This window comes from Onthophagus taurus, chromosome 7 (assembly GCF_036711975.1).
Source record: "Onthophagus taurus isolate NC chromosome 7, IU_Otau_3.0, whole genome shotgun sequence".
Classification (NCBI taxonomy): domain Eukaryota; kingdom Metazoa; phylum Arthropoda; class Insecta; order Coleoptera; family Scarabaeidae; genus Onthophagus; species Onthophagus taurus.
Window position 1 is genome coordinate 3,341,940 of NC_091972.1, and position 23,539 is coordinate 3,365,478.

Here is a 23,539-nt window from a genome sequence, read left to right on the forward strand (position 1 = left end):
CAAACTTTACCGAGCACCAACACGTGGGGGCGGTAAAAATGATTAAAACGCCGCCGTCTAATTGGACGTAAATATTTAATGAAGAAAACCATGAGGCGACGGCCGAGATTACAGGAGAACTGAAACGTGTTTGATATTGGAGATGATTCTGAAATCTAATCTCATTTATTTTGTTCATATAAATTAAATGAGGTTTCTAATTAATTCCTTTCTTTTCAACGCCTATTCACGATAGTGGCACAAACATCAAAAAGGGTATGCGGAAAAATAATAAATCTCAACGCGATGGTCGTAAAATAGCAAGTTATAAATTCCAGTTTCTGATTCTTTTTCTCGAAGCAAAAGAAAGGGTGACTGAGGCGAACGCGTCTTGAAGGCGAAAGGGGCACAGATATAAAATTTACGATCAGCCCCAAGCGGTAAATAATCAGGTCGACTGTGATTTCTTGTCTAAAGTGCGTCCGAAGTCATTTGCTGTCGCATGGGGATAATTTTCGAAGGGGGAAGTTGGGAAAATCTGGGGCGAAGTAGATCATTCCAACTCAGCCCGCTTCATATTTCATGCGAAAGCTCCCGACGATGTAGCCAGCTTTTTTCTTCGAGCCTCATAAATAGAGGCATCTCGTTAAAATTTCAGCCAATAGTGTCTGACGGTTTTCGTGACGATGTTATTTAGGTTTAAATAACGTCAAGTATCTCTCTCGAGAACATACCGCTCTATTTACATTAAATTAAAAAGTTGTGAAATGTAACAATATTTTCAATATAAATTTTGACCACTCCTTTCAAATAAAAATATATCGATTTTAATGTTATAAACCCGTTGAAGTGGAGCTGTTGTTGCTGTATACGTTTGAGATCAAATTGAAAGGGCGCATTTCAACCGAACGTCTTCGCAAGACAAACCTAGTTATTCTATCCCCGTCCGCACACAAATCGAATATCCTTACCATGAAAGTGCATGGTACAAGCGGCTTTTGCTACGAGGGCAAGTTTACGCGACCCGTTTCGTTTTGACCACCATCACAAAATAACATTTCAACTCACCTTCAAGCACTCGAAAGCATTCAATGTTACTCGGATACCTCTCCGGATAACCAGGTGATGTGAATGTTTGTTTCTCCATATCGCCGTATTTGAAATCGAAACAAGCGTCCGATGTATCTTCCATATCACGTTGAGGTTCGTCGAGAAGAAATGACGTCATAGGTGCTACAGACGGGGATGATGTACTACTATTGTTGATGATAGTATTTATTGGTGTTGTTGTTCGATTTATGTCACCTAAAAAAATTTAAATGGATTAGCGGAAAGTAATTTAAATATTTTTTTTGTTATAAAGGATTTCCGGTTAATTTTCATTTGAAAATTGTTTAATGCATACGCTAGCATTTTTTGCATCCCTAGAGGTATGGTTTCCCATCACCAACATTCGTGTACCATCGAAATAAATCACGCGACATTCGTCGCTGAGCAACAAAAAACCGACGTGTTCTGAACCGACCACTAACAAAAAAAAAATTGGGGTGCAAAAAAAGGTGGACAACCAGTCGCAACCGGTTGCGTTTCATTACGCCCCCGGGACAGAGCTATTTACAGCGAATCCAAAGGACGCCAGTTGCTTTTGCCCTGTTTTTTCTTTCACTCATCCAAAACCCCGTATGTTTTACCCGTTGCGCAGTTTCAGATTTATACGGTTTCGCATTCAGGTTGGTGATAATCAAGTTGCATACGATTCAATTTGTTTTACCGACCGCAAAAGTTTCACATGAGATTGTTATTTAGTTTACGAGTTGTTTGGAAAATTTACACATTTCAAATTAATTTTATAAAAACTAACAACTTTGCCTTTAACCGAAAAGTTAATGAGAGAGTTAATTAGGTGGAATGGCAGTTTTTATTGGTAGCAGTTTTAATTGGTACCTTTAAGATATAGACAGAAAGAATACTTCTACTATTGAGGTCATTTAGCAATAATTTAAATTTGTTATAAAATTCGGTTGTAATACCTACTAACATCGCGACCACCATTCCTTTTGATTCTGCCCACACTATGACACATAAAATGGCTAATTTCAGGGTTTTGATTCATAGAGCGTTGGAATATCCTTTGTCAAACGATGATTGTATACAGGGTGATTTATAACATACGGAGCAGACTAAAAGGGTAGGTACTAGGAGCCAAATTGAAGATATTTTCTTAATAATGTTTTGACCACAAGTTAATAATCACAAAAATATAGAACGTTAAAGTTGAATTAATGGCCGAGCATTTCTTGCCATATACGGTATTACGCTACGTTTAAATTCAAACTGCGAATATTTCGGGGTTACTTAAACAATGCATAATTAGCAAAAATAATAAAATCTTTATAATACAGGGTGTCCCAGACCACCCGTACCAGCCAATTTATTCGGAAACGGTGAGTCCTAGAGAGTTGAAATAAAAAATTCGTCAACTAAAGCAGACACCCTCCTTCTAGATAATGTGTTACGACCGACCAACAACATCCGGAAGTGGGTGCAATTGAGTAGTACTTTAATATTTTATATGTAAAGAGGGGTCAATTACGATATCATCGTAAAGAACTCTTCAATAGAAATCTCTTTCGCTTGAAAAAAATTTTTATATTGTAATCGTTTTCGAAATAATAAACCCTAATTGTTGGTACTTTTTATCGGTGTTATTTAAGTTGACAAATAGATGTCGCTATTCGTCGTTTTGAAAAATCGTGTAATTTAGAAATGGCTGGTTAATAACAAGAAATTGTTTTTACTAACAAAATGAATAAAATAACAAGGAGTTTTTTTTACCACAGAAGAATATTACAAAACACTAAATAATAAAACTTAATAAATTAAAGTAAAAATACCAGTTCTTATTAAACAAATGAATAAAATAACTATGGAAAGGAATTATTTGGACGACAAAACGACACAAAACGCTCAATCTAATAAAAAATTAACAAAATCAAGATAATAAAGATTATAAATGTTCAAATTGTCTACCATTTTGAGCAACACATTTTTCAAGCCGGAGCCTTACACTATCTACCGCATTTAAAATTTCTCTTGCACTTAAATTCTGACGCGCTTCTTGAATTCTGTTCTTCATTCTTCCTTTGTTGTTGGTCGATGTTTATAAACTAAATTCTTAAGTCGACCCCAAAGATAGAAATCAAGAGGGGTCAAATCGGGTGATCGTGCTGGCCACGCCACACAACCTCCTCTTCCAATCCATCGCCCAGGGAATTTTTGGTCACAAATCGCACGAGATACCGCAGCATAATGTGCTGGGCAGCCATCTTGTTGTAGCCACAATCTCCTCCTTATTGCTAGTGGAATGTCACCCAACAAATCATGCTGCAATGTGCCAGCAAGAAATTCCGCATACCTGCGACCATTGAGAGTGCCATCAAAATAAAAGGGCCCAATTATGGTGTTGCCCAAAATCCCGCACCACACATTTAGAGATCACAGATTTTGATTGTTCATTTCAACCATCCAATGGGGATTAACTTCTGACCAGTAGTGGGCATTGTGCAGGTTTAACTGCCCATTACTTTTAAATGTCGCTTCATCTGTCCAAAGGATATTCCGATGAAAAAATTGAGTTTGGCCTAATAACCAATTACAAAATTGTAATCGGTTATTAAAATCTTGATCTCTTAATTCTTGGCAAAGATTTACATGATAAGCGTAAAATTTATTTTCTTTTAATATCCGTTGGACTGAGCTCTTGGTGATATCGAATTCCCTTGCCATATCACGGACGGATAAATGAGGGTATAACTCAACACCGGCTATTACCTCCGCTGTTCGATTGTCTTGCACGGTTCTTTTTATTCTGTGTCTGATGTTGTGATTAGGACGAACTACCCCAAATCGCTTAACTCTACAAGCAAGACGACTGAAGACATGACGACTTTGCTGTGGTCGGTAAGGAAAGCGCTCGGCATACAATCTTTCGGCAGCCCGAAAATTTTGTCTGCATTCCCCCAATAACATCAACATGTCATACGCTTCTTCATTGTTGAAAGGCATGTTGATGTTTAAATAAAATTCTAATTAGTTGTTCAAGATAAATACGAAGAATTGATAACTGCTAGTTTCACAAAGTTGACGTTCTGTCAATAACAATTAAATAATTTTATTTTTTTTTTATAATTTTTAATTTATTAAGTTTTATTATTTAGTGTTTTGTAATATTCTTCTGTGGTAAAAAAAACTCCTTGTTATTTTATTCATTTTGTTAGTAAAAACAATTTCTTGTTATTAACCAGCCATTTCTAAATTACACGATTTTTCAAAACGACGAATAGCGACATCTATTTGTCAACTTAAATAACACCGGTAAAAAGTACCAACAATTAGGGTGGATTATTTCGAAAACAATTAGCAATATAAAAATTTTTTTCAAGCAAAAGAGATTTCTATTGAAGAGTTCTTTACGATGATATCGTAATTGACCCCTCTTTACATATAAAATATTAAAGTACTACTCAATTGCACCCACTTCCGGTTGTTGTTGGTCGGTCGTAACACACTATCTAGAAGGAGGGTGTCTGCTTTAGTTGACGAATTTTTTATTTCAACTCTCTAGGACTCACCGTTTCCGAATAAATCAGCTGGTACGGGTGGTCTGGGACACCCTGTATAGCAGTTACGGCTATTTAAAAATTTGTTAAAACGCTCAAACCGTGGTGTTTGTTTATTGAGAACCGCTGATATCATGTTTTTATTGCTGCCAATCCAGTTGCTTTGGTTACTTAGCAACGGACAAATATTTTAATTATTCTTTAATGAATATCAGCGGTTCTTAAAAATGGACGTTAAATTATTTAAATAATTAACATGTGATATCTATGTAACTATTAAGTTTTTAACAAAACATTATTAAAAAAATCTCTTCAGTTTTACCTCTAGTACCTACCCTTTTAGTTTGCTCCGTATGTTATAAATCACCCTGTATACACGAATTTAACTATATTTATAAGCTTGCTCAGCAAAACAACTTTCCACTCAAAATCATCAATAAATATATCCATAATATACAAATAAAAAGAGACCCTCTCTATACCACCAACACAAAAAATGCTATCCAAACTAAGCATATATTTTCGAAATACAGGTAAACGTCGTTTTGCGCCGGTTCGATTTACGCCGATTCACAATTACGCCGGTTGGCGCCGGCGTGGGATTCCCCAGAAGATTTTTACAGACTGGTATAAAAATTATATTTGCCCTACTGTGCTTAAATTTTGTGATTGGAAATAACCTTCCAATGAAAGCAATCCTCCTATTAGACAATGCCCCAGGACATCAGCAAAATCTTGACACCTTAGACACGGAATTGGACGTCAAGGCAATTTACAGCCTCCGTTTTATAACACATGGATCAGGGGTAATTTCTACCTTTAAAGCGTATTATTTGCACATAACATTAAAAGCAATGATTAAGGCGATAGATACTAATTCCAATGGAACCGTCAAAGATTATTGGCGATCATACAGACATTTTAAAAGGAATAAATAATCTAAAGTCTGTTTGGGACGAAATGACAAACAATTGTTTAAACGGCGTTTGACGTAAACTTTTGCCTGGATTTATACAAGGTGCAAGTGTAGAAGTGGTAAATAACATTAACATAGACGAGGACATCAGGCTTACACGCGAATGTGGATTCGAAGACGTAACAACTGAAGATGAGACCGAACTGTTAGACGTGCATGACCAACCACTCTTAAATCAAGAATTAGAAAAGTTGATCTAGGCATATGATCGCCCTCAATCAGAAAATTCCGAAGAAGAAGAGGAGGATGAGAAAGAAAATGATAGGAAAATCCTAAAAACGGATGATCTAACTCGTATCCTTTCCGCTATAGAAAGATTAACAGGTGAGCTCTCTGAGATAGATGGGGATTACAATCGAAGCGCAAATGTTAAAAGAAGTGTCACAGCTGCCGTTCGACCTTATGCAAATGAAATTGGAATATACAGCGTGTCCCGTATCTTCCGCATCAGAGCATTATACGGTTGTAGGATACATTATTCTGAAGCGATCTTTCTAATAAAATTTTTTCGAAATGTTTATAATAACCGCAGGGGAACTGTTTAAAGGAACTGTTTTTCGTCCAATCAGCAGATCGCAAATCAGACTCAGGTAATCGGTGCCACCCTCGGCCGGTCCGCTACGCCGATGATAACTCGTTCCCACGTGTACTCACCAATAAATTCGTCATGGAAAGAGAAATAAACTTCTTCGATGAATCAAAGTTGTCCGTTATTGGTCGTCGTTAAACAGTTCCCGTGCAGTTATTATAAACATTTCGAAAAAATTTTATTAGAAAGATCGCTTCAGAATAATGTATTCTACAACCGTATAATGCTCTGATGCGGAAGATACGGGACACGCTGTATATAGAATATGTATTAAATTAATTAAAACAAACAACATCTCTCTCTCAAATCATCTCTCTCAAAATTCTAAGAACAATCTAACATTAAAACATGTTAGATTGTTCTTAAAATTTTGACATGGAACCTAACCTTATATCGTCCATTATATTTGTGTTCATTTTACGCCGATTTTGTTTACGCCGGTGTCTCTCGGAACGGAACCCCGGCGTAAAACGACGTTTACCTGTACAATATATTTCTGGCTTTTTCCAAGAATAACACCTTGCTAAATTTACTCTCAAATCATAAAAACAACAATGAAAGTATTATGGAAAAGTTAGAATTTACTCAGTTAGTTGTAATAACTGCAATGGCATATACAGGCTGTCCCGAAACTCAACGTCAAGGTTGAAAGAATTTATGTCTATCAAGTTTGACACACGATTTCTAAAAAAAGGAGTAGTACAACACCCTTGGCAAGTAATTTTAAAAGATGGCCTGTTTAGTCAAGTTTCCAAAATGGTACAACACTTGCCATTTTTCTTGTCATAAAAACTATTATTGCCTATTTTTCTGCAAAAAACACGTTATTTAAAAAAATTCATACTTTTGTATGTTATTTGTATTTACTTTTTATTTCCTCTTAACTTTGTTAGAAGATGTGCCAGTCAATATCTACGAACTACAAAATGTGGTTTCAACAAGATGCCAAGTTGCCCTTATGTCTTGCTAAAAAACTCTTTCAAATAAGGTTAACCTAAAGACAAAATTAAACAAACAAATTTATTTATTATTAATTTTATAGCATTATTTTCTTAAAACTAAGGCAAATGCTCAAATTATTTGCCGTCGGCACTAATACAAGCTTTGCATCGTCACAGAAAAGATCTTTTTACTAGTTTGCTTTTGTTTCTTCTGCAGCTGTATAAATATTGTGGCCCAGTTCGGCAAGACACCCAATCCATTTTTCTGGGTATTCTGTTTGCAATCCCGTACAGGACAAGCATAATGAGCTGGGTAACCATCTTGTTGAAACCACATTTCTCTATAGATGTTGAGTGGCACATCTTCTAACAAAGTTGTTAAATCATTTTGGAGGAAATACAAATAACATACGAAAGTATGAATTTTTTTTGCCAGAAAAACAGGCAATAATATTTTTTAGGAAAAGAAAAATGGCAAGTGTTTGTTATACCATTTTGGAATATTGACTTTTAAAATAACTTGCCAAGGGTGTTGTACTAGTCCTTTGTTTAGAAATCGTGTGTTAAACTTAATAGATATAAATTCTTTGAACCTTAACTCAATCAAATAGTAGTAGTAAAATAGTAGCATGGTTCAATAGGAATACATTATTAAAAAAAATCACTATTAAATTGCAAACATTTCTGACCGTAGTACCTAAAGATATGATATTGTATATCCATATTGCGAGGACTATAATTAAGAAATAGATGAAGGTAATAGAAACGTATTAGAAACATTTTTTGCATTTTTATATTGTTTTTTGTAGATTCAAACTGATGATGGCCTGAATATGGCCGAAAACTGGTTTTTTGAGTAAATGAAATTATAATTATTTAGCGAGAAAGAAGTTTCTATTACCTTCATCTATTTCTTAAAGATATGATGTACGGGAACGATTTTTAACATTTTCAAAAGTATGTCTATTACCACTTAACTAAGAGACAGATTTTTTTTCTTATTTTTACTAGAACAGTTATGGGTTGGCCTCTCACCCGGTGCCCGCTTGACGTTGAGTTTCGGGACACACTGTATATAGGCCAAACAGGGCGAAAATTAGGGACACGGTTACATGAATGTAAATCCAAACCTCAGTCAAATATATACAAACATAAGTTGGAAACGAAATTAATTATAAGGATGGCAAATTGATACATGCATGTCAAAAGGGCTTTAAAATGTTAATACAGGAGATGTATGAAATAATGAAACATAATAAAGAAAAAAATTATAATCTTCTAAATGATCAACTAGAGAGCTATCATAGACCATTGTTCTCATATATTAAATAATTAAATAGGTTTCATTTTTTAACATTTGTTTCGCCCTATCGGTTTTTCGTATTTCATTTAATTCTGTATCCGTTTTGATTTGTTATTTTTATTCACTGCTGTCCATCTTGATAACTGGTTGTCTTGAAATAAATTTGTATTTTTATAACCCTCTGTTGTCATAATGCATTTGATGTCAATACGTGAACGCGTTTATAAAATCTGGGTTTAGACTAAGTGAAAAGAGCCTTAACTGTGATTGTCTTAAGTAATTTAATTTATATATGTGTTTTTTAAGAAAATTTTCTTTGTTATTCATGTTATTTTATGAAACCAACTTTGTGAAGATTTTATGACGGTGAGTGATAACTGATATTTTGTAATTCTTAACTTATTTATTTTAGCGTTTGATGTAGATTCGGCTGATGATGGTGTAACACCGAAACTGGTACCGAAAGAATAAATTGATTAAAGCAAGTAAGAAGTTTTAATTTTAATATTATTACAACCAAATTTTATAATAAAGAATATAACGAAAAAACTTCTAAACTTGCTTTATTTAATTTAATATGCAGTCAGACCGGTTTCGGGGCTAGCCCCATCATCAGTGACAACTAAATATAAACGGAGAAAACATAAATTATAATTATAAAAATATATAAAAATGTATATTAAAAATGTAGCTTCGGCTAATGATTTCTTGACTTTTTTGAATAATATACATCCTAAACTTAACTTCACAACAGAATTTGAAAATAACAATTCTTTAAATTTCCTAGACTTAGCTTTAACTCGTTCATTTGATAAATTGGAATATAACATTTACAGAAAACCTACGGTTGTTCCTACAACTATCCCGTTTGATTCAACACATCCCATGTCTCAAAAACTTTCAAATTTTAGATTTTTGATTTTTAATTATCCTTTAACAGACAACGACAGAACAAAAGAAATCAACTATATATATTCTTTAGCTTTAAATAATAATTTTCCTACTAAAATAATTAACAACCTTTTTTATAAGATTCAACGTCAATATGATCCTTTATATGTTAAAATATCCACTAATACAATTTATAAACCTATAGCGTTTAACCATTTTTCTTTATTATCCAAAAATATTTTTAATAAGTTTAACATTTCATTAGCTTTTTCAAATAACAATTCCATTCTTAAACTTTTATCCAATTATCATTACAAAGATTTTAATCATCTGAAGGAAAGTGGGGTTTACTCTATCAGTTGCTCTAATTGTAATGGTATTTACATTGGTCAAACAGGGAGAAGGTTAGAAACTCGTATTAATGAGCACAAATATAAAATGCAATCCAACGTTTACAAGCACAAAATTGAGACAGGACATAAAATTGATTATGATAGCACATCCTTGATTCACAAATGTGAATTTATAAACTAAATTTAAACAATAATTATATAATTTTAAATCTAAAATAATGTTTCTATTTATAATTTTATTCTATTTTTGGGGCTCTTTTTATGTTCTATATTTCTGTTTCACTTTTTCTTTTTACCTTTCTCTCTTTTCTTTTCAATGTGATTTTCAAGTTTGTCCTCAATTTTAGTCTCTTCACGTCTCGATAAGTATCAACGTGTATCTTTGATTTTCTTTAGCAAGGTATGTCTTTATTATTTATTGATTATTTACCTATGTTTAATTATTTTTCATTTTATTTTCCTCTGTATCTGTTTTCGCTTGTTTTATAATTTTTGTTTTTTCTTCTCTTTTAAAAGTTTTAGTTTTTCAAAAAAACGTGCCTTTTTTACTTTCGCCATTTTGTTATACGTTTTATCACCGCTTTATAAAGCCTTCAGCCTTATACAAGCTTTTACATGCTCCCCCTGTTCTTTTGATGATCTTCGTTCTACAATTTTAGTTTGCCACTGACAGTGAGTAGTTTTATAGATTTTTTAACATGTTTTAATTTGTTAAAATATTTTTTGTTTTTTTGCTAATGTTTGTCATATACATTTTTATATATTTTTATAATTATAATTTATGTTTTCTCCGTTTATATTTAGTTGTCACTGATGATGGGGCTAGCCCCGAAACCGGTCTGACTGCATATTAAATTAAATAAAGCAAGTTTAGAAGTTTTTTCGTTATATTCTTTATATAAATCACTTGAAACATGGATCTACATTCTAAATTTTATAATACCCAACTTGCAACATGGATTCAAATAATAATAAATTTGTTATGGTGTTATGGTCATGTAGGGATGAAATTAGGATGGAATCGGGATTCTGATTTGGGTTAAGTTATGTTTTGGTTTGGAATCGTATTCTGGACATATTAAGTTTAGGTATAGAGATTAGTTTAGGTTATATTATGTGGTGTTGGATTGAGTTGGAGTTCTTGGCAGGGTAGATAATACTAATACTACATTGTTGGTTCGTGGTCAAAACAATGAAATCTAAGATGCACAATATTAGTTACTGGTTTATTCGATGACTTAATATAGTTTAACCTAATAACTCCAGTGAAATATTAGTGTGCCAAAAAAATATTCATATCTAATTTATATTTTAGTTTAAAATTTTCAATGTCCACTTCTTTAAATTTATTACGCTTTCAACTCCAAAACAAACTATTAAAAGAACCTTGCGAGTACATGTCAAGTGTAATTTACAACAGGGGTGTGTTTTCATTAGTACGAACCATATAAAATTGTAGCTACGATGTCGCTATGCTATATTAACCGGAACACCCAACGGGAGACAAAACTGCAAACCTACGTGACTCACGTGCTTGTGAAATTAACTAGGTCATTTTCACGTCGACACGTCACGATGCGTCGGATGTTTTTCGTTCTTTTCGTCGATAAGGAAGTAATTGGACAGGATATTTTCACGCCTTGATCGCCTGTTGAAGTTTTGTGATACCTGTACTACGTCGAAACGAACTCGCTTTCGGAGCTTTAATTAGAAACGGTCGGCGGAAAGATGAGGCTTTGCCAATTCCGGGTGGTATTAAAAAAGTTGTTAACTATATTTGAAACCCGAGTAAATAAGACATTCTGTAAAATTGCAAGGTTTTTATTATCGGTGTAAAAATATGCAAATATCCAATTAAATTTTCTTTTCAAAAGTATGTACTTAATAAAAAAAATAAATTGTTATATATTATTCGAAATTTCGAGAGGGGATAAATTTATTACTAGAAAATCTCTAACCATTTAGAACGGTTGCTATTAACAACTTTTCAAAAAGGAGTGGAGTTACAGAAGGGTCATGGGTCGAGTGGAAATTAGCCTTCCCAGTAGAACGTAGCTGTCCCCAATTACTACACGATTCGAGACTCTCCAACTTTTACAGTAGTCCTTGTTCCGTTTCGTTTCGCGTCAATTAAATTATAATTAATACGGACAATAAAAGCTCGGTTCAAAATTGGGGAATAAGAAAAGTCGAATTATTATTTAGTCGGTCCCTTTTGTTTGTAAAATGCGTAAAATTAGCGTAACTTTCCATTTTCCTTGAAACATAATCCGGTCATTATAATAATAAATCGGACAAATCCCCAAGAAAACCAACTTCCAACTGAGTAGCCGTACAATTTTGATGTTTATCCAAGTTTGGAATATAAATTCGTAGTTATAACAGGTATTTTCTAATTAAACCAAGGATTACCACCACCAATTAGGCCCAAAACTTTCGTGGCAAGTTTCCGTAATGAATTTCGTTCGGCAAACAGATCCTAACCTAATCCGCTAACGTAGACCGTAAAGAGAACGAATCAACAACTTCCATACACCGTCCTCTAAAGTATTACGGAGTGTTGTACACGCGGGTTGACAAATATTTATACAACGGAGATGGGACTTCGAAAGGCCGCCTATATTTATTAAAATACGAACGGGGCAGAATGTTTGCCTACGAAATTATACTGGTTTCCAGATCTGCTTCTGTTCCTGTTTACAAATATGTACATAAAACGAAAAACTCTTGCAAACACGGTTGCTACCAGAAAGTCCCTTAAGTTGCTCCGATTTAATCTGAAATAAAACGTTACAAAGAAGCTTAATAGGAGTCGGATGAATATTAATTCGACATTCCCCCGTATCTTGTAATTCCATTAACTTTACAACGTTTTATGCGTATTAAAATCAAAGCTTTATGTTACCCTATTTCGTTTAAGCATCTTAAAGTTATTAAATGAGGGGCGAGCTTTAATGAATTTCGGTTTAAATTAATAATTATTTATATTCTATTGATAAACTGTTTTAACACATTTTTCCCAAAAACCAGTTATCTTATAATCTCCTTCAAACAAAACAAATTGAAAACGAAATTCTTTTCGAAACATTATCGCTTCCAACATACACGAATATATTTCAATGGAGTCAATTAATTACCTGGTTAAAGCTTCTAAATCATTCATTAATGAACTAATTTGACTTTAGTTGCAGAACTTAATGAATTCGATTTATTTATGTAGTTGTTATTTAACTATTCTCTATGCAGCAGTAAAGTAATTAGTGTGAATGTCTAAAAAGTAATTTTATATAGTTTAATCAATAAAATTATGCTTAAGCCAAATATGCACCAAGGTACTAAATTGATTGTAATTATTACATTTAAAGAAAAAAATTACACATAGTGTTAGTCACCCCTACCAATATTCGGGATTTAACTTGTATCCGCTGAAATTAATACACCGTGCGGATGGCGTTATAAATAACTGCTAATTGTAACGGTGAACGTAATCAGCCGTGAATTATGAGCCTCGCGACAATATGCGAATGTGTTCATTGAATAGACCTCAAAAAATGAGAGCGAGATAGTCGAGCAAATTTTCAATTCATAATTAATATTGCTTTACATTTATTTTCTATAATAAATTATTGAACCATGTTGTTCATAAATAGATAAAATTTACTTTAATATTGTGTGTACCCAAAAATATTGTAATTCTCTGTGATTAATGGAACTGAAAAAGAACTAACAGCAGCACTATCACTAGAACTGCTAAACTGATTCACAGCTAAATTAATGTTTCTAGTTCTAGCTCTAGTGTTAGTTCTAGTGCTTGTGTTAGTCTACTTTTATTTGTTATTCAGCGCTAGATTGGTGTATATTGTGCTGTTTTACTTGTGTGATGTTTTATACACAAGTTATTAATCTATAAATTTGGGTTTCTTTAATTTTAAGAGACTCTTATTAAAAACTCAGGGTTTCGGGCAAGTTCAGGTTCAAAAGAATATTAATCAGGTTCGACAAAAAATTCATTTAATTAATACAAAATCAAATTAACTCGTTTTATGAGTAACAACAAAAAAAAATGGTTTTCCTAAATTAACTTTAATAACAATGCTTATTTACGATAAATTTTTTAAAATAAAATAGATAACTGCGGTTATCGACTGAAATATCGATATTAGAGAGAACCCGTTTATTATTTGAGAGAGAGAGTAGGATAAAACTAGTTAGAACCGTTCTTTGAAAATAACAAATGGCCGATGTCTTAAGTTGTCATCAAACTCATTAACAAAAAATAGAATTAAATAAATGAACGTTATTCAAGAAAAACTAATAAATCTTTACACACAAGTAAGTATTGATCAAAATTATAGGAAACTCTTGTGAGTTGTTTTTTGAGTTTGATTCTTTGAATGTTCTTTTTGTAGGTTATGTTAAATAATAAAATAAAATTATCATCTGACTCACTGTATAAAAGAAAGGATTGGAGTTCAATGTGGTATCTGGATTATGGAATTGTCTCTTGTATTCGGGGCACTAATTAATTTTCTGGATTGTCTACAGGATTCTTCTTACGGGTAATTGCACTGTTTGTTCTTCGGAAATAGGGTCTTGGATGATCTCGAAGAAGTATCGGTAATTCTCGGAATAGGATGATTCTCTTTTATTTTAATATTGTAAGTTGGTTTGACTTTTTTTTTTTTTAATTATCTTAAATTTTCGAGGTTATCTCTTCAAAAATTCTTCTATCTGACGACGTGGATTCGACGCTGGTCCGACGACGACTCTCTCACTCCCTGTTCGCGATCTCCTTATATACCCCGGCACTCCAACTGTTTTTTCCTCGTTTCTGATTGGCTCTTAGCTTCGCGCCCTTTTCAAAATTCAAAATTCTTGCTTCGAAACTAGCGTCATCTCTTGATTTTTCTCGGAATTAACCTTCAAAATTTAATTCTTTTTTCGTTGATTTCTCCCTTATTCCTTTATGAAACGTAATAAAACTTCGTATTCAACGTTGTCTTTTCTTGTTTTTAGACATACATTGGAGTACACGCCAAATTTCAACAATGAGTAAAGTTAGAAAAATTCAAATTTAAATCAAGGATTTCTTTCTCAAAATAACGTTAAAACCTCAAAAGATGGATGAAAAATGTGCTTTAGGAGCTGAACTATAATAATTGATACATTTGGAAATAAACAAAACGGTTTAAGATAAGATTTTCACCAACAAAAAATCTCTCTGTCACAAATTCTAGGTTATGTTCTCTCGGTGAACTAAGAGAATGTTAAAATTATTACAATATATTGGAAATATATTTTTGTATATTGCATCTTAAGTAAAATTCACTGTAGATATTTCCTTGAGAATGACAATGTTTTTTCTTTTCTTATTGATATAATATAAATGTTCAATAATTCCTAATCGTATAATTTGAGCACTATATAATGTAAAAAGTATACACAGGAAAAAATATAGAGTAAAAATCAACTCTAAAACATGGTTCAGATCGGTCCAATTTATTTAGAGTTATTTTTTTGCACTGTATAGTGTAGGTGAATAGATTAAAAATTTACACTAAATAGTGAGAAGATGGTGTTTATTAAATAGTGTAAAATCGTTACTCTATAACAGTGTATTATATGTAATCTAACTAGATGTTGTCGTGACTCTAATTAGATACACTTCTAATCTAATCAGTGTAAATTATTAAAAATTCGCTCTAATTTTACTCTATTAATTGACAAAATATCACTAAATAGTGTGTATCTTAAACTTATTAGTGTTAATATTTAATAGGAAGTGGAGTATTTTTAGGGAAGTTTTACGTTTGTAATAAAAATCAAAATTATAAAATATTTGTTTTTATTTTTACTTGTAATATATTGTTATAACTTAAATTTAAAAAAATTAAATTCTGTTTATACAGGGTGATTCATAAGTAATGGGCCAAATTGTAAATGTACGTTCAGGAGGCCAAAATAATAATATTTTCATTAACAATAATGGGTCTTAGTCTGCTCCTTACTGAGATACAGGATGTTAAAGCGAAAAAAATAAAATAGATTTTTGTTAATAGATCAGCTACTTTTCTACATAATGACTCATAGTTGACTTATAGTTTTTGTAAGGGTAAACAATAATGTGTGAGAGGATTTGAGTTAACTCGTAGATGTCGCCACATGCGCCATATGAATTATGAAACGTCAATGAGCTTTTACGTTTAATGAATAGTTTAAAACATTTTATTGTTAAGTAAACTGATTCATTCTTGTCCTAACATAAATCAAAATGCCGAGACATAATCACTTTTCAAACGAAGAAATGAGAGACATGTTATGCGTTTACGCACAAGAACGTTTTTCTGGGCAAGCAGCATCCAGAAAATATCGTGAAATGTACCCTTACAGAAGGCAGCCAAACCGGAAGATATTTCAAAATATTTATAATCGATTGGGTGAAACAGGTTCATTTCGTCCAAAATATCATACAGGACGTCCTAAGATTATCACTCCGCAGCAAGAAGATGAAATTTTGGTAAGAATTGCGCAAAATTCTGAAATAAGCACTCGTCGATTGTCTGCAGCAACTGGAATCCGTGACTAGAATTTTACACAAGGAAAATTTATATCCCTATCATTTTATACCTGTGCAAAATTTACTTCCAACAGATTATCGAATCAGAGTTCAATTTTGTCAGTGGCTAAAAGGAAAATTGAATAATAATCCAACATTCCTAAATAACATTCTTTTCACGGATGAAGCAACCTTTACCAGACGCGGAGTTTTTAATTGGCGAAATAGTCATGCCTGAGAAACCGAAAACCCTCGTTTAAAAAAAGATAGACATTTCCAGCACGAGTTTAAAATAAATGTGTGGTGCAGTTGAATTACCTCCTAATTTAAATGGAGAGTCATATTTAATTTTTTTAAATAATGACTTAGTCGACCTCTTGGGAGATCTTCCATTACAACTAAGAAGAAATATGTGGTTCATGCAAGACGGTGCTCCTCCACATTTTTCACGTGCTGTGCGCGAACATCTGAATGAAACATTCCCTCACCGTTGGATTGGACGTGGTAGTGAATTTCAGTGGCCACCATGTGTGGGGTTACATGAAATCAATGGTCTATGCTGAACCTACTATAAATACACGAGACGAGTTATGGAATAGAATTCAAGATGCAGCCAATTCAATACGAAATAATCCTGCTACATTTTTTAAAGTCAGACAATCCTTAACCAAACGGTTAAATGCGTGTATAAATGCTGGTGGTGGTCATGTTGAAAACCTTTTGCAGTAGCTCATAATGAAGCTTAAATTTAATTTAACTTCGCACAACATTAACATGTAGGTTTTGATAACAGTTGTCGTAAGTGGTCTTAGTTCAAGTCTGTTCTAATGTTGTATTTCGTTTTATTAACTGGCGTACAATAAATTGTTTTATTACGTAATTTTTTTATGGTTTCAGTTTAATATTGTTATCAATTATCAATTACGGTTAGGTAAATGTCAACATTCCATGCCATGCTTGTGTCTTAACAGATTAATGCTACGTCGACCACCGTGAAATGTAGTGTAGTGAATTAGTAAAATTCAAATATCTCGAAAATCGTTAATATTTTCAAGATCAAAGAAGTATAGCTTTTTTCTACAGAAATGATGGAGCTATCCAAATTAAACAAGTATGTTGTAAAATAATGAGCGATAAAAAATTTGTAGCTGATTTCATCTAATTCATATAGCGCATGTGGCGACATCTACGAGTTAACTCAAATCCTCTCACACATTATTGTTTACCCTTACAAAAACTATAAGTCAACTATGAGTCATTATGTAGAAAAGTAGCTGATCTATTAACAAAAATCTATTTTATTTTTTTCGCTTTAACATCCTGTATCTCAGTAAGGAGCAGACTAAGACCCATTATTGTTAATGAAAATATTATTATTTTGGCCTCCTGAACGTACATTTACAATTTGGCCCATTACTTATGAATCACCCTGTATACATACATAATATATATAATACTTAGGGCCGGTTGTACAATATACCGATAAATCTACCTGATATCTATCCGCCCGATAAACTTATCAGGAGGATAAAGATATTCGCTGTTGTACAAACTGTTTTTGTCGGTAGGATTGCTATCGGCGAAACAAGAGTCGGTTGGTAGTAGTTTTTCCCCATATCTAGTGATTTATGCCGTAGAATGGTAACGTCAACGTCTTTCTTTGAAGTTTGAATTATGATTTTGACAATATAAATTGTTTAAAAAAATTTTCACTGACACATCGTACATATAAGGTTAACGTTTAATGTTAGAGGTTAACCTATGCAGTAATCATACAAAGTTTTTATATAAAAACCTTGGTAACCAGAAATATCTGCCGGATAAGTGTCTTATCGGCACCGCTGAGTACCCGATAAGTTATCCTGCCGATAATCTCACCGACCAAAATATCCGTACATTGTAATACAGTACAAACTAACTTATCTGCCAGATAACGCTGTCGGGAAGTTTATCGCTATATTGTACAACCGGCCCTTAATTCATTTTAAAGTTTCCACCGAGTCACCATCAAAACTGCATCTAATGAGTCTTCTATAAGTTTCCTATATGTGTAGTTGCACCAAGTTGCACATACTTACCAATCTTCACAAGGAACTTATATGTAAAATCTTCCGGAAGTTCCACTAATTTCATATCATGAATGTTTTATTTTGGCAAACATAATTAAAATAAAAATAATCGTTCTTTCTTTCTATATCGCGTAAATCAGGTCTCGAGACGCTATCGAGTTCCGACTCGTTTAGTAAATGACCGTTAAATTTTAGCTGTATCACACCACATGTTGATCACGTGGTACCAACGAGTAATCCCGAGCAAAATAGTGCGGTGCCTACGAAGTACCCGAAGGAAAAGTACACGTCTAGTGTAAAATTTAATGTTTTATATATTACATAACTTCACTAACATAAGTTAAAAAGAACTCTCCTTTAGAGAACTGTAAAAACTACTCTATTAAGTGAATAATATATGAACTCTATATTAATATTAAATATAGTGTACATTAGAGTTGTTTTTACCATGTGGTATTACAATTTTTACTCTAATTCTTTTTACCAACTACTCTAAAATTTTTACACGACACGATTTTTTCCTCTGTAGCTGATCCATTAAAAACTTCCTTATTCTTTGTCTGCTTTCTGGATTAAATCTTGTTGTTGGTTCATCAAGGCGGGATTGAAAGTGAAAAAGGGGGTTATATTTATTGTTATTGGGCAATTATTACCTACAGAGTTGAAAACGAGGACCAAAAACATACTTGCATGGAAGATGCCAAAAATGTAGTTAAATTAAAATTGTATTTTTAGATCTAAATAAAACTAACCTTTTAAATTATGCGAATCCTATTTTTTTAAACATGTTTTTTACTGAACTTGTCGACTATCGATTTATCGTGTTTTCCACTCATTTTCATGAGAAAATATTAATTGCTTTTGAAAATTAAAACGATATAACCTCAAATGAGTTGTTATGATGGAGATTGTCAATTTCATAGTACCAATTTAAAAAAAAATAATGGTCCTACTGCATTTGGGAAACGTCTAAATTTTGAGATTATGTTGCAACCCAATAAATAATTAACAATTAAAAACAAAAAATTAATATAATAGTAGTATACAATGTAATTAATTCAAATTAAAATTATTTAAAAAATTTATTTAAATTTCGTGACATTTAATCATTTCTATTACCAACTGATTTTCTCAAGTACTTTTTTTCGGCATGTTTCGTCTTAAAAAATCAATAATTTTCTTTAATAACGAAACATAACGTCTTAAAGGTACAAAATAAGAAACTTTGATTTATTCTGAATAAGATAGAACAAACTCCTCGTTTTTTAGCGAATAGAAAAGTTTTGGGGACCACTTTGACAGATTTTCCCTGCTAAGTTAGGTTATGTTTTAACAATTATTTATTTAAATATTAATGTTTAAAAAAATAATCGGAAATAATTGACAATTAAAATGAAGACAAATTATTACTAATTTGGGTTTAGCCGCACGTTTATTAAGACGGGTAAATCCAAATAATTCTAGTTCTACTATACAGGTGATTCAAAAAACCGCTGACAGACTTCTAGGGCAGGTAATTCATCAAAAATTAAGATGAAAAGTCTTAATATATATGGGCTTACAAATGCCACCTTAACGAGATATAAGGGTGTCAAAATTTCTTTAAAATTAAACATTAGCAGCAATAAAAAACCATTTTTTTAAAATATTTTCAACGCCACTGCTAATTTTGTCAAACGGGCAGTATTTTCGTGTAAAGTGATCAATTATCTATCAATTGGTCTCTTAGAAAACTTTGATTAAAGCAACAATTTTTGTATGTGTCTAAAGACGGCTAAACCCGAATGATTCTAATTCTAGGTATAGTTTAGTTCTAGTTTTACACTTGCACTGTCACTAGAACTAAAAGTAGACCTAGAATCATTTGGTTTAGCTGTACGTTTCTTAAGACGGCTAAACCCGAATGATTCTAGTTCTTGGTTAGTGCTGCACAACAATTAAAACTAGAACTAACACTAGACCTAGAACTAGAAAGTTTCGGGTTTACCTGTGCGTCTGAAGATGTATCAGAAATTCGATACATTTCTATTCAACTTAAACTTGAATTAACACTAGACCTAAAACTAGAAACATTCGGGTTTAGCCATCTTGAGAGACGCACGGCTAAATCCGAATGTTTCTAGTTCTAAGTGTAGTGTTAGTTCTAATGATAGTGCATTTTTGGTTTTAGTTCAATTAACAACAGTCGTAAAAGCCTTCGTACTTATGTATATGATAAATATTACACTTTTATGTTACATTACCTGTAATGCCAAGATGACCCACAACAGAGTGTCGCCAGATCAAGTCCACAGTGATAGCGACTGTAACAAAAATAAAATATTAATTGTTTATAATGTTGATAAAGAGTAATTTTTGTTTGTCGCATTCAAAAATATATGAGTGATTTAGACTGAGACGTTTCACGAGAGACTACATCAGGTTCCTGCGCTGGTTTGGGGAACTTTGTACAGACTTGGATAAGGGCCTAGAAGTTTTCCAATTTTAAATACTTTGGGGAGAACAGCCCGGGCTTGAGCCTCTCGCCTTACATACAAAAAGTGTAACGAAAAACGAACAAATACTTTTCGCGGCGTTTGAATTATGCGCTTAATTAAAGCCGGAAATTGTATCGAAAACTGAATCGCAAACAACTGTTGCTCGAGTCCCGCGTAAAGTTTGTGGTTCGCGTATTTTTATTGACCGCGTCCCCTTAGCCCTTATACCGTAAAACCCCGCGGATAACGCCATCCGAATAAATGGCGTTCAATTTGGGCTACACTGTCTGCGCTTTCAATGTAAATTGTATCGTTTTACGGAGGAAAGTAAACTTCGCAGTCGATTTCCTTATTCTAAATGTAAAACCTTCAAGTTTCCTTAACTTAAAACAACCAATTAAGGGGAAGTTATGGTCGAAAAGTAAATTTTGCTTTTCATTCTCTTTTGTCTGGAATATTGTTACACAACAGATGAGAACAGCTCCATTCTCTTTATTCCTTGCCTTTCCTTTTAGCGTTATTCATCTGCGTTTGGTCCCTTTTTTCCGCAAACAAACAACCCCTGAAATCAGACCTTTTCTACAGCCGAGAGGTCGTTCAGATAAAAGGTCAGAGAATTTACACTAAACCCGCGTTAAACCGCACAATGCAAATGTTGGTGGGGTTCGTAACGTGCCTTCAAGATAACACACATATGTACATTCATGCACGCAGAGCTTGTACAACAACAACGCGTGCAAACTTGTACCAGATGTTTGCCTGTTTTTGAAAGGTGGCGAAGCGAGTCGGTAGGGAATTAGCTTTGAGAATCACTTGGTGTTAACAATAAGCAGCTCCTTGAACAATTTAAGTGCAAGAAAGGTGAACTTTTTGTTAAGATCAAAGTAAACTTGTTCGTTCCGCTCGTTAGTTACTTGTCATTACATTTCACTGCAATAATGTCAACTGCACTGTTAATATTGCACATGTAGTAATATTATATTTATATTTTTCCAGTAAAAATAAAAAGTTGTGTTTTAATAAAGGGTTTTTCTAGCAGAACTCGTCGTCAAATCGACCTGGTATGACACATGCCCGTCGCAGTGGGTTTTGTCGTTCGCTGATATTGATTTTTACTCTAAAAAAGCATTGCGGATAAATGCCTTTGAAATAACCATATGTGCCAGGTTCTATAAGGCTCCATATATGAATACATTATGTATCTGGGATATTGTGACCGAATATCTCTAACACAGTAATGTTAAAACGGTATAGAAAACTTGCTACAAAGCTATAACGCTTCACACTCAAAATCCAACGTTAATTAATAACGCTAGGTAATTGTTACAACTCCGATGTGAAAGCAAAAAAGCACATCGTTTTGCGAGGTACGTGAGCTATTTACATATTTGGATTTTAAAATTTTTTTGTTGTTCTGAATAGTTACAAAGGGGATACGAAAAAATATAAACTCAGTGAAAAACTAAAAAAAAAAATGTTGAGTTGGAAATCATTTTTGTAAATGAAATTGTACTTTTAGTTTAAGCTTTTGTTCAAAAAATAGATATCGATTAAATCGTTATAACTAAAAATTGATTTAGGCGAGGTTTGGATACCAGACTCGAATTGGAGTCGAATTTCAGAAATGATTTAGAATTCCTCTGCGTAAAATAGATTCTTTTTGAAATAACTGTTCCTTTGTTGGAACCCAAACGTAAAGTTGCTCGAATTCCTGAAATTTCAATTATGATTTAAATTGCACTGACTTAGTGATGGAACTCCACATCATACTATACTCTACATGTTTGAGGTAAATTAATAATTATTTATCGTGCTTTCATTATTTGTTCATTTTCGTTGTAGTTATCGTGTTAATACAGCATGTTTAAATAGATAAGTAACTTTTAAATGCAACTTCTAGAAATGATCTCAACGGTGATTAGAAAATTGATTTCATTACTAAATATAAGATAAATGTTCCACCTGTAGTCGAAGATTCAGTTCTGGGTAGATGCAACAAGTAGACTTTATAAAGTATCAAGTGTATCATCTCAAGTGTATTTGAGGCATCTTTTGATAAAAAACGTATTAATGTACAATTCCTCGGTTTCATAGATTCCGGTGAAACGGCTTAGGGTTGTTGAACTTACCGGCGATCAATCGATGTCAGGGGAACCATAAAATGCAACTTGTTATGTACCAAATCTCCCGTCGTCCCTTCAAAGGTTACAACCCCACAAGGACTTGAATTATATGTCGTCCGTTTATTATCGAGTCTTGTAAAAGAATACTTGAAATAACATCAAAGTTAATTCATCTCTGTGCACTAATGCAGAGATTTTTAATTATCCTTTGCTGGACATAGTAATTGAAATGCAATTAACACAAAAGGAGATTATTCTAATCCCTTTGACGTTATTTAATCCTGCGGACACTATTTTTGCGCGGTCGACAACGACTGACATTTACGTGTACAGGGTGGTTCAAATTCAATGTCCGAATAGGCTAACTCGGAAACTATAAGAGTTAGAAAAAAAGTAGCTTACATGTCATGATCTCGTTTTTCGAGAAACTGCTAATGCCGAAAACCTCATAGCGCTATCGTCTTTTGTTTTTCCCCTAGAGGCCAAAATTGGAAATATCGTAAAACCAGCAAGTGCAATTATCTTCGTTATTATTATAGGTGGAGTATTATAACTAAGACATTATATGGACACTTTTTTATAGAGAATTGGATGACGTAGTCAAAAAAATTTTTTCGGTTTTAGATTTTGAGATATCATCACAATTTTCGTTTTTTTAAATGG

At 33.0% G+C, this 23,539-nt stretch overlaps 1 protein-coding gene and 2 long non-coding RNA genes across 8 annotated transcripts in view; 2 read left to right on the forward strand and 1 right to left on the reverse strand.

Moving 5' to 3' along the window:
- The window catches only part of LOC111422118 (Neuropilin and tolloid-like), a 198,194-nt gene that overhangs the window by 58,802 nt on the left and 115,853 nt on the right, over positions 1 to 23,539 (reverse strand). For 3 of the 5 annotated variants that reach the window (XM_071198263.1, XM_071198264.1, XM_071198262.1), the window contains exons 2-3: positions 20,520 to 20,579; positions 1,048 to 1,284 (exon numbers count right to left, since the gene is read on the reverse strand). In XM_071198263.1, the coding sequence (XP_071054364.1) occupies positions 1,048 to 1,284; positions 20,520 to 20,579 (297 nt within the window). Of the gene's footprint in view, positions 1 to 1,047; positions 1,285 to 14,100; positions 14,183 to 19,028; positions 19,131 to 20,519; positions 20,580 to 23,539 lie in introns of those variants that run through there. The other 2 variants (XM_071198266.1, XM_071198265.1) reach the window with 2 other exon arrangements.
- Positions 10,157 to 10,531, forward strand: LOC139430861 (uncharacterized). Its single transcript, XR_011641238.1, has 2 exons — positions 10,157 to 10,323; positions 10,456 to 10,531. It is a non-coding gene; the product is annotated as an uncharacterized lncRNA (long non-coding RNA).
- Positions 13,762 to 15,489, forward strand: LOC111422165 (uncharacterized). Of its 2 annotated transcripts, none has more exons than XR_011641228.1 (3): positions 13,762 to 13,983; positions 14,061 to 14,309; positions 14,358 to 15,489. It is a non-coding gene; the product is annotated as an uncharacterized lncRNA (long non-coding RNA). The 2 variants fall into 2 exon arrangements; XR_011641229.1 differs by having other exon boundaries at positions 14,668 to 15,489.